The sequence below is a fragment of the Epinephelus fuscoguttatus genome, linkage group LG4, assembly GCF_011397635.1.
Source record: "Epinephelus fuscoguttatus linkage group LG4, E.fuscoguttatus.final_Chr_v1".
NCBI classification, from domain to species: domain Eukaryota; kingdom Metazoa; phylum Chordata; class Actinopteri; order Perciformes; family Serranidae; genus Epinephelus; species Epinephelus fuscoguttatus.
The window spans coordinates 17,816,133-17,830,673 of record NC_064755.1 but is presented as its reverse complement, the minus strand read 5'-3'; the positions used below and the strand labels follow the sequence as shown (position 1 = coordinate 17,830,673).

Sequence of the window (14,541 nt, the reverse complement as noted above, 5' to 3'; positions counted from 1 at the left end):
TATACTGATACTTACTATTTTACAACTGTTTACACCTCTATATCTATATAGCTACTTATCATTATGCTTATACATTTAACATTCTTCTACATTCAGTTTATTCTTTTGCAGTTGCTGTCCATTCTTTATATATATATATATATATATATATATTTCATATATGTTACATGTATCCCTTATTTTAACTTGCACTATTATATGTGTAGATTCTCATTTTGTTTTTGCTTGCATTGCATGATCTTCTTATACATATTTAACTGGGCTGGCATTGTTGGAAGGACGCTGAGACCTTGCTAATGACTGCTTCTCTGTAATGGTTGTGCATATGATAAATAGAGAACTTGAACTAAATATATGAGTGCTCTTCAATTTGGATCATTAAGGTATTAAAAATGAGTTTATACTGATTTGAATGGAATTTTTTAACCTAAATTAGTATCAATATAATCCCATGGTACAGCACTACTACAGTTTTGCTTCAAAATTTACATTCATAATTGGATTTTTCTCCCCCTTACTCTTCCATTTACCTTCTCTCCCTCTCTCTTAGCTCTGTTTTAATATTGCTGCTATATTGTAAAGGAACAATCTAACAGGACTGTTGAATTTACATTTTTGTTGTAGATGTATATTTAATGTATCTTGATTATAATAAGATTTTTCTCAAACTGAGGTAATGACTTATTAAGACATCAGATTAGAATGAAGTAGACACCAAAATGTATACAAATATATACACACAAATACACACAGAGATAAAAGATGGGAGGCTATACAGTTTTTGAATACTGACTGATGTGGTACAAAATGTCAAAAATACTTAATGGAAGTATTGTTTGTTTTAGCAGCATTTTTGTGGCTCCAAAACTGGGAAAATGGACCCATGTGTGGGAGACACTGCCTTCAATTGTAGGACACAATCATTGGTGAAAAGTAACTTTCTTTTCCCCAGATACTGTACTTCACTAGAACGTTGAGGTACTTCACTGGAGAATTTCAATTCATGCTACTTTATACTTCTACTACTACATTTTAAAGGGAGATATTTTAGTTTTTATTCCGCTTAATTTGTATAAAAACTGCAGTTTATAAAAGTGCAGCTTAACAAATGTAATACAATATTTACACCTAAACAGGACATAAAGTAGTTCAAAGTAGCATTGGCCAGCATTGAAACTGCTGCACTATGTGCATGTAATGCTCATGTAACATATGATACAGTAATATGACTGATTCCTTAAAAGTGACATTCTGCATAATGATTGCTACTACTTTTGGTAAAGCAGACCCACATTTGATAACGTCTCTGCACCTTTGCTCATGTATAACTTTGAAAGCAGGATTTTAACTTGTATTAGAATATTGTTAGGCTACAGTATTGTAGAGCTTCAGACTAACAGATATTTGGGCAAAATGCTGGTTTGATGAAGAATATCAGCAACAGTAGCGACATCATGTGGTGTACAAGTGTCAACATTTGTTTTTTGGACGGATATTGCGCAAAGAAATCATAGGGCGAAAAGCGGAAGCATCAGTCACACAAAAAACCCCAAGAACTATTATTATTACAAATGTATGACCTGGAATCATAGAGAGGCCGAATCTGACAAAAAAAAAAAAATCACCAATGACCACCAATCTTGTTAAATATTTGATTTATATTTAAATGTTCTTTTCACATAATTTTCTACATACTACTATGATAATACTGTAAACATTTTTTTCAGAGCTCTTTTTATGTGTTTGTTGTGTGTTAAATACATCGTCATATCTTCCCATGCTAAACATTTTTATCGAGGCAGCTCAACTTATTTCAAAGTCCACTTTGCCGAACAGCTCCGATCATCATCGTAATCCGTCAAGATAGATCACCCCTCTCTCATAAATTACACAAGAAACGGGGACAAATCGAGTGTCACTATCGTAGTACAAGTTTAAGACATTCCTCATATTGCATGTGTCAAAATTCTCATTTCGACACTGGCATCAACATCCTGTTACTTATCATACACTAAAAGACTGTACTTGTTGAACAAAATTCATTTTTCTAACAGCATAGGCTTGTGTTATTTACTGACTCTTCGTTATCTGGCAAAGACGGACGCACGCAGGAGTGAGTCCTCTCACTTCCTTAGCGTACTCTTTGGACACTTTAATTCTGTCTTTCTCGCCGTTAGCATGGGGCTGTTAGTTGTTAGCTGTAGTTCAGCATTAACGTTAGTTCTTGTCTCTACCAACACCCGGCTCAACATTATGGCTTAGTTTTTAGTGTTTTCTCTCAGTTGGCTTTAGTCTTGCCGATATTTTGATGGATTTGACCTTAGTTTGGTGTGTTAAATCAGTACAAAAGTTCGTCTGTCAGTCTTCTTGGTTGGCTAACAGCAGTTAACGTTGGTAAACGTAAGGTTAGCTAACGCTAACTTTGCTAGCTTGTGCTAACGCAAGCCGATGGAGTAAAGTAGCTTCAACTGTTTGATATACCGTTTTCTTCTTATGGTCTGTGTTTGAGAAAGTGTTTTCCTTTGTAGCTAGTTAAGTGCTGTTTGGTAACGCTAAATCCCAGGCCAGCTTACCCGGTTTGTAAGGTAAACGCTAACATTAGCTTTAGCACTCAGTAACGTCACTCCTCGTTGAATCTTCATTTCAAACAATCATCTTACATCATCTGCTGCCAAAATGATGGACTTTGATAACATATTGGACATCGCCTCGCAAAACCAGGGCGTCAGCAGTGTACAGGTAAGACAAAGACTTTCACCCAGGCTTAACAGTAATGTCAGGATTTGGGGCCAGCCTTGTGAGCTCACAAATGCCAGCTCATCTGTTAGAGAGGATCTGACAATGTCGCTTTCTGCTAACTCCCACCCTCGTGTCACGTTTTTAAATGTCTAATCAATGGTGATCTTTAAACCAACATAGCTGATAATCAATATCTTACCTCCTTATATAAAAATATGTGAACATTGTAGACGGTACAGAGGGCTGTGCAACTAGTCCAAATGAATAAGCTGTGGATTTTCCTGTGTTATTTGTGTCTCTTTGAGCAGAAGAGGTACAGTCTACAAGCTGGACCACCTAAAAAGGACCCGAGGTCGAAAGGTGTGAGTGCTTCTGCTGTGCAGGCACTTTTGCAGAAGCAACGCAGTGAAATGAAAAAGAAAGGTAACACTGTAAGAATTAAGTGTCAAGGTAGACAATAGGGATTGATAGTTAAACACACACTGTACAGAATGCATTTCTCATTGATTATTTGAATGTCTGCCTTCTTTTTTCAGAAATTGAATCAAAGAAACAGAAGGAGGAGCTACTGGCCAAGAGGGTTGAGCTGAAGTCAGACCGTAAGGCACGAGCAATGGCTTCCAGAACTAAGGACAATTTCAGAGGCTACAATGGCATCCCAGTGGTAGATGTGCCCAAGAAGAGGAGATCAAAACAAGAAATGCTGCAAGAAAGATCAGCGAATGAGGAAAGATTTAGGAATAACTCAGTTGACCCAGAGGATGATGAGGATAATTATGAGTATGAACAGTCAGATTCAGAACCAGAGCCAGAACCGCTGAGACCTGGGAAAACTGCAGGTTTTAGTGGGAACAGTAGCAGCAAGCTCTCCTCTAAAAAACCAAGTGGGCCACCCAAGCCCCCTCCACCTCCCATGAACTTTGCAGATTTACTCAAATTGGCAGAGAAGAAGCAACATGAGCCAGTTGACGTGAAACCTAAGGTAGTGAAAAAAGAAGAAAGGCTCAGAACAGCTGAAGAAATAAAAGAATTGGAGATGGAGCGCAAGGCTAAGAGACCAAAAGAAAGAGACAGTAAGTCTCAGCCAAGCTCTAGTTCAGTAAGAAAAAACATTTCCGAGAAGGAGCAGAAGAACTACAAAACGCAAAAACACTCTGTGGAAAAGCCAAGTCTGTCCAGTGGGTCAGTGAAGAAGATGCATCCAACACCAACTAGTGACAAAGGCCACTCTTCTTCTTCTTCCAAGCCCTCTGTTAGTGACAGAGAAAGGGATAGACCCAAGATGTCTCACAGTGATAGAGACAGACCCAAGACAAGCTTGTCTAGTTCATCTGGTGCCATTAACAGTAAAGTTCCTTTGAAAGCCACATCTTCTCAGGTTTCAGCCAAACAAGGGGGCCCCAGGCCCTCGTCTAGCCACAAACCCAGCACCTCAAGTGACCTTATCCATAAAAAAGAAAGCTCATCAAGAGCCTCGGGTATTCCTGGGACCAAGACCCCTGGTACAGCTGTAACAGGCCAAAGATCTCAACATGGAAGCTCCCAACAGACCAGGCCCAGTCAGGGTAGCTCATCAAAGCAGGGACCTATAGTTGGAGGCCACAAGTCTGGAAAGGGAGAACCACTAAGACCTGGTATGAATACTGCTCTAAAGCCAAGTGGTAATTCGATGATGAGACCTTCGTCAGGCGTCCCTCCTAAGGCAGGTAGTCATCCTCAGTCACGGCCTGGAGGCACACTCCAGGCAAAAACTGGTGGTGTCCCTCAGGCCAGGCCTGGCGGGAGTGGCCTACAGGGTCAACCCAAAGGTGGTGGATCCCGACCTCCTGGGAGTGGACCTGGTCGGCCTGGTGGTGGAGGACCAGTGCTTGGACGACCGACTGGCAGCATTGGATCAGGACCTGGAAGACCCAAGTGCACTGTGGTGTCAGAGACCATTTCATCCAAGAATTTTGGTGGACCCAGACCAGGAGCCCCTCCTCGGCCAGGCATGCCACAGAGACCTGGAATGCCACAGAGACCTGGGATGCCACCCAGACTGGGAATGCCACCTAGGCCGGGAATGCCACCCAGACCGGGAATGCCACAGAGACCTATGATGAACAGACCACCAGGTAAGAAAGAGAGAGCATAATGGTATCATATTACCAACAAACTGGAATTGTTATTTGTTGCCTTTGAGTTAACATTTCAGGGTTATAACTGTCAGTTCAGTTTTACAATGTGCCAGAGTTTGCAAAGAAATTACTACCAATGAGGAAACAGCTGGACATTAACAGAAATATTGCTGAAACTAAAATAACATAAAGGTTAATGCACTAAGGATACAACTGAAATAGAGACAGAGACTGACTTAGGAAAAGGTCCCTTACGAAACGGGTTAAAATCAAAGCAGTGCAGTAGGTCAGGTAAAAGCAAAGTAAGCCCTTCTCTATTTGGGTATTTGGTTCATGCTTTTAACTAGGGCTGGGCGATATACCGGTTCATACGGAAAACCGGTATTTATTTTCGTTATGATATGAATTTTTCATATACCGCAATACCGGTGAATAGCCCAAACAACGTCCAGAACGTGTGCAGCGGGAAAGTTTTTCAGCGGGGACCCATTTCACCGTTGCACACCACAGGCGCACTTGAGCAGGCGAGAGTGAGAGCATATAGAAACGTTTAGAGGCGAGAATGGCTGCCGGATAGAGTCCTGAAAGTGAAGCAACTGTACACGATGACCCAGAAGAACTCATACCAAAAAGAGCAGTGTTTCCCATATATGCAACTAACAGCGGCGCACCGACGTTTACAATTCTCCTCTGCCCTCTGTATCGCGCACGGCGGAGTTTCGCCCCGATGCGCACACAGACAAAGTGCACACACACAGGTGAGCACACTAGAGCACGGCTCGGGCCGCGTTTTTCCTGACCGAAGACGACCTGTCCCGAGTCCGAGACAGTTATAACCGAGCACAGCACTAATGGAGCGGAGCATGTGCTGTGTTCAGGCGTTGTCAGGTAAATAAAAAATTCCGGCACTTGAATAGGCCATAGCACAACACAGCAGCATGTCAAGTTGGCCGAACCTGAGCAAAATACTGTGAAACTGATATGATTTTTTTCTTAAAACCGTGATATGAAAATTTTGTCATACCGCCCATCCCTACTTTTAACCAGAGCAACATAAAAGAGAGCACATGAGTTTAGGGTCTTGCTCAAGCTTGTTTTTTGGGCAGAGCAACATTTTGTTTTATGGAAATCACTTGATACTATCAGATAATATCACCTTCACTGTATGCTCTGCTTTGTCCCATAGCAACATGGTCTATTGTCTCTCTGCAGCAAAACAAACGAGTTAACTGTTTGTTAAATTAAATAATTTGAATTTAATGATTGCATCAATATTGTGTGTCAATAATGTTTTCCCATATGTATTCACAGCCTGCACATAGTGCACTGTACCAATTTTATAGTACAGTATTATGAACACAATAAAGGAGACATTAAGCACTTCATTGCAGCTCATAACAGATACCCCTATCAGCTGTACATTACAATGAACATTGTAAAACAATGTATGAAATCTTGTTGTAAATATAATATATTAAAACAAACAGCCTCTGAGATTTTGCAAACAGCCTGAAACAACACAGTCAGTATTACAGGGCAAAGGGTTTGTTTGCCTAAACGAATGAAATGTGTCAGCAACACTCAGCTGCCTTTGTCGTTATTCGTGGGTCAGAGAGCGGCTATCTTTTTAACATGGATAAACAAAACATAATTTCATCGTCATCAACCTTGTACCATGAAACTGAATTTTGTAAACTCAGTAATTCTCAAATCACAAGCTTGCCAGTCTTAACATAGTCTTAGCATAGCATAGTCTTAACAAAGACAATACCCACATTGACAGTCATTTCTGTATTTATCATCCAGGTCCGATGTTACCACCTATCACTTCGGCATACAAGAGGAGATACGAGGATGAGGAAGACGAATATGACCCAGAAATGGATGATTTTATTGATGACGGAGGTGATGAGCCAGATGACATTTCCAGGCACATAAGGGAAATCTTCGGTTACGATCGAAACAGGTAAGTGTTGGTGTCATACATTGTGGTTACAGGTCCATTTTAATGTGTTGTGAATTCTGTATGAACAGACTGTTTTTTGCTTTTAACCTCCTCAGATACAAAGATGAAAGTGACTATGCACTTAAATTCATGGAGAGCAGCTGGAAAGATATGCAGAAGGAGGAGGCCAGGAGGTACGATGAACATAAACCTCACATACGTGTGTCATAATGTGTAATATCATTCATTCATTCATTCATCTTCTAACCGCTTCATCCTCTTGAGGGTGTGTAATATCATAATTTACATAATGTTATTTCTTCTCAATTGCTACTTTAGCTTGAGAATGGCTGTGCAGGAAGATCTGGAGGAGGAGAAAAGAGAAGAAGAGGAGCTGAAAAGGAGAAATGCCAAGAGGAAAAAGAAGAACTGAAAAGAACTTTGTGGTTAAGACGAAGAAAAGAAACTGTCTCCTGAAAGGTGGGGACAGAGGGTCGGCTATCTTAACACCTGAAAGCCAGTGACTGTGTCCACCTTGGCCTCTGTTGCTGTCTCTCTGCTTCTCTCCTTATGTTCGGACAAAAACTGAGTGGAGTGACTCATGACGATGGCTTCAGAGGAGAGGAGAAGAGTGTCGGTTCAAGACAACCTGAAAAAGTCAAAGACAAATATGCACAAATCATTCAGGCATTAGTTGACAAAAAAATCTCACACTTTCCCTGTTATATTATTTATTTCCCCCACCAAGTGCAGGGTTTACACTGTCAACAGTTCCTATTTCTTAAGAGCATCTGAGCTTCAAAGAGAACTATTAATATGAAAGAGTGATTTTTTTTTTTAGACAAAGACATACAATGTCATGTGTTGATAAAATGCTATTTTTCAGCAGAAGTTGTTGCATATTTTTCCAAACAAACTGATTGTAAAGATGGTTACGTATGCAGAAAACATTACCACTTGATGTGCTGTGTGTTTCTCTTAAAGGGAGTTACAGAAATGATTTATTGAAGCGTTTAATTGTGTAGTTTTATGTCAGAGTTTTCTCAGAGTATGACAATCTTAGTAATATATACATGACTTGGGTACTATCACTAGTACAAATATCATAAAAATGGTATGAATTTTGGTCAGAGTTATTATTCTTTCGCTATATATTGTGTGTTATGTTTTTTTTTTTAAAGTTGTTAATTATGTTAAATGACTATGTAGCCGTAAATTGACAGTATGAACAGCAACAAGCAGCGTTAAGGCTTTTTCTTCCTTCCGGGCTTGCCGTAATGACGTATCAAGTGGGAGTTTCTGTCGTTGCGCTTAGCTACTCCTGAAAGTTTGCGGAAGTTTACTCAGCAGCCCAAGTGGAAGTCAGCCGACAAGAGGGGAAAGAACCGAAACACGTGATTTTTGTGGTTGTACTTCAATAGATGGACCTACGTTCAGAGAAAATACAGCGGATACTCTTCAAGGTCAGTTATTTAATAAACGAACAGCTATGGAAATGGTTAAACTTAAAGCTGTTTACGTATTAGTGCCGGTTAGCATAGCAGGCTAGTTAGCTAAAGCTACTGTCGGGCTTCACCAACTGGCAGAACCAGCTCTGTTACTTATCATGTCCTGGAGGAATAATACGGAAATATGACATAGTCAAAGACGAAAACGAAGTGCTAGCTAGCATTTTTACAAAACAAGCTAATGATAGGGAGCCATGATAAATGTAAAATCACTGCCATGGGCTGTTTGACCCCTCAGTGCTGCATTATGTTATTGCTAAAGGAATTTACATAATTGTCCAAACACCCATTGGTTTCAACTGAAAGCTAATCTGTTGCCCTTTGTCATACTATGTGCTGATAAAGTAGCCAAAACAAACATGTATTCCAGTGTTGCTGGTGAATGTTAGTGACCAGTGTTGAATACAGCTCATTTGTGTGATGGCAAGCAGCATAATAAAATCTTGAATGCTTCACTGAACCTTTCAAGAGTGTGTTTGTATGACATTACTGAGCCTTGATTAACTGGTGAATCCTAATTTTAATGTTGAAGTCTACATAAAACATTAATAGCAATAGAAAGGGTTTATAACAGTTGAAAATGGGTGGGCTAAATCTGTAGATTTTCCCACCTCCTGTGTTCACACAAGCAACAACTGCAAACATAACCATCCTGACAGTGAATAAAAGTATGGAAATATTCATATACTGTATATAAATGCTTTAAGTCTGTCTTTCTGTCCTGGATATTAGTACAAATTCCACGATGTTGCTGTTGAGGAGCTGCAGAAACTCAATCGAGTCTACCCTGACATCATACCATCTACAGACACATACAGTGAGTATTTATTCACTCATCTTTTGTAGCCCTTCGCATACATCACAGATATTTCTTTGCTGAAAACTGACTGCTCCTGTTGTCAATTTCAGCATTCACTGACAACACCCAAAAAGATCTCCTGAAATTAATTGGTAACGTCCCTGTCCAGTATGGAGGTAAGGCTGACCTCTAACACTAGAAATGTCCAAAGAAATTGACTATCATGTCAGTGTGAAGTCATTGTTTTCGTGCTGATGCCAGTGTTTCTATCTTAAGGCCGGACCTACAACTTCCCCATTCAGCTGTGGCTGCTGGACTCATTCCCCATCTCGCCTCCCATATGCCTCCTGAGACCAACCTCGAGCATGGTCATCAGAGAGGGCAAGCATGTCGATGGAACAGGACGGATCCACCTGCCGGGCCTGCACAACTGGAATTATGTAAGATTTTATAGTTTGTGGGTGAATTTAAAATTGCACAAAAGAGGTTGAAGTGTTCCTATGTGTGTTATCTTTTTTTTTGTTCTGTAACAGCCCACGTCAACCGTGGTGGGTCTTCTGAAAGAGATGATCTCCAAGTTTGAGGAGGATCCCCCACTGTCCACAAAGACCACAGCGGAGCACAAAGACCCCCATGAGCTCCTGACGATGGTTTCAAATCTACAGCTCGATGGTTGGTGTGCAGCTTTGCAGTTGATGATTAATAATCAGATAATTGTGTGCTGTTGTTGTTGTTTGCTTACCTCATGTCTGTTTCAGGCGGAGGCAGACAAAATCGACCAGTTGGCAAAGTCTCAGTTATTGGGGGAGGAGATTTAGGAATGGCGTCAGTGATGAGCATTTTATCAAAGGTGATATATACATATATATATCAGGGATTTTAATTAATATTTTATATTTTATTCTTTGTGGATTAAAATGTCAAATTCCAATGCTGACAGTGAATCTTTGTTTTGTTCTAATTTTCATTCAGTGTAAAGTGGACAAACTTGTTTTCATTGACGTTGCTGAGAGTTCCACCAAGGGTGGCAGCACTGATCTAGAGATTTTCAGTCTGCCCAAGGTTGAGGTGTCCAGAGGTAAGACACTTTCTGCACTGTCACACAGTTCTGTTTGAAGTGCCTATCAGCTGAGTCATCGCTAATGTCAGGCTGTTTCAAAGGGAGCATACCGGCATTGTGTTTAGGGAGACTCTCTGTCACGACTCACCTCTATGACAGCAAGCATTCACCTAATCCCAACCAGCTGCTGTGCTGTAGCTGACCCTGAACTTTGACCTGTCGGAGGGATAACAGAACACAATGTATCCATCTGTGATTAATGGAGAGTTAACACAATGTTTGGTGCTAGAACTGACAATGCTTTAATGTTTGCTCTGAGACATGTGCAGGAATAACTACTGATGACTCTCCTTTGGTAGATTTTTCAGCCTCTGCTGGCTCCGGGGTTGTCGTGGTGACTGCGAATGCATGGAGCGGCGAGCAGTCGTACGTGAGCGTGGTTCAGACTAATGTGGACTTGTTCAAAAAAATCATCCCAAATCTGGCACGCCTCAGCCCTAATGCAATAATGCTCATCGCTTCACAGCCAGGTTGGTGACGGAGAAAACACTCGCTCTGAGAAATGGACCATTTTGCTCATTAACTTTTTTGTCGTTAACTCTATTTGTCTTTTCACTTCCAGTGGATATCATGACACATGTCGCCTGGAGGCAGAGCTGCCTGCCTCCGACGCAGGTGATCGGAGCAGGGTGTAATCTGGACTCAGAGCGACTTAGTCAGATCTTGAATATTAACCTGAACACTCACAAACCAGCCTGGGTCATAGGAGAATTTTCAGACAACAAAGGTGAGCCAGAAGAGATCACTTTAATAGTTACACGAAGACGTTGTGTTGCTTTAATCAGTCTTCATCATTCCCCTCTCACTTCTTCTCTTTTCATTTGTGGTCATTATTTGGATCATCTGCCTTTTTTATTGTTTTCTATCAAACATTCTTTGGATTCTTGAGACTTCATGCCCTTTAATAAATGAAGCACACGATTGAGCTTGTCACTGTTTCTGTGTTGCAGTTGCTGTGATGAGTAACATCGGGCTGAGCTCCAGTGTGAGGACAGAGATCGCAGCAACACCCAACGTTACCAAACCATTGTTAGACAGGTAATGGCGTGAATAGGTATAACCTCAAGGGAAGGATTTAGAATTTGTAGAATCTGGAATTGTGGACACAATTGAAGGAAATTTAGAATTTGATGGGATTAGAAGAGGTAGCAGGTCCCTCTCCTTGATCACGCTTCATCAATTTGTGATTGTTTTTGCATCAAAATTTTAAGTTTAAAAAAAGTACAACTGTTTCTGTGCTTGTAGAGCACTTGATATGATGAAGAATCGTGGTCAGCGGTCGTGGTCTGTGGGTCTGTCCATCGCTGACATCACAAACAGCATCCTGACAGATCAGAAGAAGACCCACTCCGTTTCCACGCTGGCTCAGGTAGAACCACCAAGAGTCTCATATCTGAGTCTGTCAGCATCACTGTCATTATGTGTTGCATGTTCTGTTTCACTTCAGTCATTTCCCTGAGTGTACAAAGTCAGTAGCATCAGTGCTTGAATGTGTCAGATGTTATTTAAAGGACGTTTTTAATTTAAATTTGATTATAGATGATGTCGCATTCTCTTTGCTTTAGGGCTGGGGTGGCATAGGAGCAGAGGTGTTCCTCAGCTTGCCGTGCATGATGGGCTCAAACGGTTCCACTCGCTTGGCTGGAGTGTCGCTGGGAGAGGAGGAAGACTCCAAACTGAGGGAAAGTGTGACTTCCCTCTCTAACCTCATGAGTCAGCTCAGGATATGAAGGATATGATTGTAGTCGAAGTTGTGGTTTAACCGAGCAGTTTAGCAGCAGCAGCTATCAACAGCTGGACTGTAACTGTGCTGAAGTTAAATGCAGTTTTAGTCAGCAATTAACACTGGAGTGTTGAAGTTATGATCAAAATTGCCTTCTTGTCTTAAATATGTATGGTTTAATCAAAAGATTTGTTTCTATATTTTCATTGGACACTAAAAATGTGGGTACGTATCAGTGTACAGATTGCATTTTGTATTTGAATGTATCAGTTACTCATTTTGTCTCATACAAACTTTGCAACCTGGAACATGTTACATGAATGCACTGTTATATTTTTAGAACGTCATGGAATTCTATGCAAAAGCATCTAAAGAATGTCGTAGGAATGTATCTACACTGAGCAAAAATGTTGACACAGCAATTTTGGTTTTGCTCCCGTTTTGCACAGGTTGAAGTTCAAGATCTTCAGACTTTTTTCGTGCACTCAGTAGATATATTTCTCTCTAATTTGGTCACAAATGTGTTAAAATCCAAGATAATATATCCACCAAGATGAGTGTGGCATATCAAGACACGTGTGCCTCATTTCACTACCATAAGCCGTCTCCAATGTCACTTCCCTGAATTTGGCAGTACATCCAACCAGCCTCACAACCTCACAAGTTGGTTACGATAACGAATTGCGGTCAAGCCATGGTGATGAGCCCCCCCTGAGACAGTTTCTGTCAGTTTGCGCATAGAATCTTTGGTTGTGCAAATGATGATGCAAATTTTGCAGCAGCTGTTCGAGTGGCTGGTCTCTGGCAATCTTGCAGGGGAAGATGCTGCATGTGGCTACATGTGGTCTGCGGTTGTGAGGCCAGTTGGATGTTCTGCTAAATTTACTCAAAGACAGCTCATTGTAGCGACATGAACATTCAGTTCACAGGCAACAGCTCTGATGGACATTGCTGCAGTCAGCATGACAATGGTACGCTCCCTGGGCCATCTGTAGCATCGTGTTGTGATATAAAACTGCACATTTTAGAGTGGCCTTTTATTGTAACCATCCCTACACTAGGTTAGATGTATCATAACAAATTTGTGACCAAAATTTGAGAGAGTGCATGAAATAAGTCTTAGATCTCTAACTTAAACCTGTGAAAAATGGGAGCAAAAACAAAAGTGTTGGATTTAAATTTTTGTCCAGTATATATTTTTGTCAGAAAGCTGAATTTGGCTTCGACTACTTTTACCAAAGATCATGTATTTCACCTTATTTTTGTACTAACCCATCCCTGACACAGTCCTCTGGGAGACAATCAGGGTGTTGGCAGATGAAGAGTGAGCCTTGTATATTAATAATGTGCCTCACTGATGAGGTACGGCTCGTATATTTTAATGGCCTTATTCGCCGTATCAGTGCTGTTTCCATATTTAATGCAATAAGCTTTTGAGATGCCTTTATATTTAAACAGCCTTTGCTCTTACAATTGTTTACTGTGTGTAAAACACATTGCAAAGCAAAAACCTAAAATATGTACAGTAAGATGACACGATTTTGTGGGTGTGCAATAAATATCTTGAACCAGATGTGGATCGTCTCTGTGGGAAAGAGAAGACAACAGGCAGCTAAGGTTTATCTCTTTATAAAACTCAAATAAGTAGTTGCATAAATGTACATAAGCTTTGGTCTGAGCCACAGCATCACTGATGTCAACCAGATTCATATAAAAGGAGCAGTGATGTACAATTGGTGGTTGGGTCACGTGACTAAAGAATACTCCCGCGAGCCAAACATACTTGTGTGCAGGCCCCGATCCAAGTTGTTAGGGACGCATCGCAGCAGCGAGACCAAAGTTCATGAACACAACATCTGTTAACATCGCTTCCTAAGAGGAACATTATTTTTAGCAGTAACCTGGAACTCCGTTACAAATCTGAATACTTCAAGAGAATTGCAAAACCTCTCGGTAATAACAAAGGTCAGTGCAAAAAACAAACTGATGCTTAGACGTAGTATATAAACATAATATGTAACTGCATGAACAATATAAACATGTTTGACTATTAGGTCCTTGTACAGTATGTTATGGCTCAACTTCCATTTCTCTTTTGCTCAGAGCAATTAAAATACATTGACAACAGTCTTTACAATGGCTCTAAAATATAGATTCAGCTTTGCTTCATTTTCTTTTCTCCCTGGTCTGTGGCAGTAGAGAACAGTGTCTTAAGGAATCTGTCCTTGTATTCATGTGTGCACATTCATAAATAAGCATGATAGGTAGCATTTATGTCATGGTTACTGGATATGTGTGCTTAATGCAAGGACTTCATTTTTTGGCTTGAAGCTAGCTACTGTCAATGACACATTGTGGCCACTAGATGGAGCTACTCTTCATAAATATTGTGACAAGGATTTTTACTGTATCTGTCAGTGCTGACAATAAGTTGCATTCAATAAAACCTTCCCGTTTAGCCTTGATACATGCATGTATATATACATGAAACAGTACGTTATTGCTGTGAACCCACGTGTCAAACAGATATAGCACTGATCATCATTACGAGTCCCTTTAAAACATAAAAAAGCAGCAAAGTACCCACAGA

The 14,541-nt window shown here is 40.6% G+C and overlaps 2 protein-coding genes across 2 annotated transcripts; both read left to right on the top strand.

Moving 5' to 3' along the window:
* Positions 1-2,148: 2,148 nt before the first annotated feature.
* Positions 2,149-7,278, top strand: spty2d1 (SPT2 chromatin protein domain containing 1). The gene is made up of 6 exons (XM_049575310.1): positions 2,149-2,739; positions 3,048-3,162; positions 3,276-4,853; positions 6,663-6,822; positions 6,918-6,995; positions 7,141-7,278. Exons 1-6 carry the CDS (start codon positions 2,677-2,679, stop codon positions 7,232-7,234), a joined length of 2,088 nt encoding a protein of 695 aa, XP_049431267.1. The 5' UTR covers positions 2,149-2,676; the 3' UTR covers positions 7,235-7,278.
* Positions 7,279-8,134: 856 nt separating this feature from the next.
* uevld (UEV and lactate/malate dehyrogenase domains) lies at positions 8,135-13,524 on the top strand. The gene is made up of 12 exons (XM_049575311.1): positions 8,135-8,264; positions 9,042-9,126; positions 9,219-9,284; positions 9,385-9,548; positions 9,642-9,780; positions 9,867-9,958; positions 10,081-10,186; positions 10,528-10,698; positions 10,791-10,955; positions 11,179-11,266; positions 11,474-11,597; positions 11,794-13,524. The coding sequence occupies exons 1-12, from the start codon at positions 8,223-8,225 to the stop codon at positions 11,956-11,958; spliced, it is 1,407 nt and encodes a 468-aa protein (XP_049431268.1). The 5' UTR covers positions 8,135-8,222; the 3' UTR covers positions 11,959-13,524.
* The last annotated feature ends 1,017 nt before the right edge of the window (positions 13,525-14,541 follow it).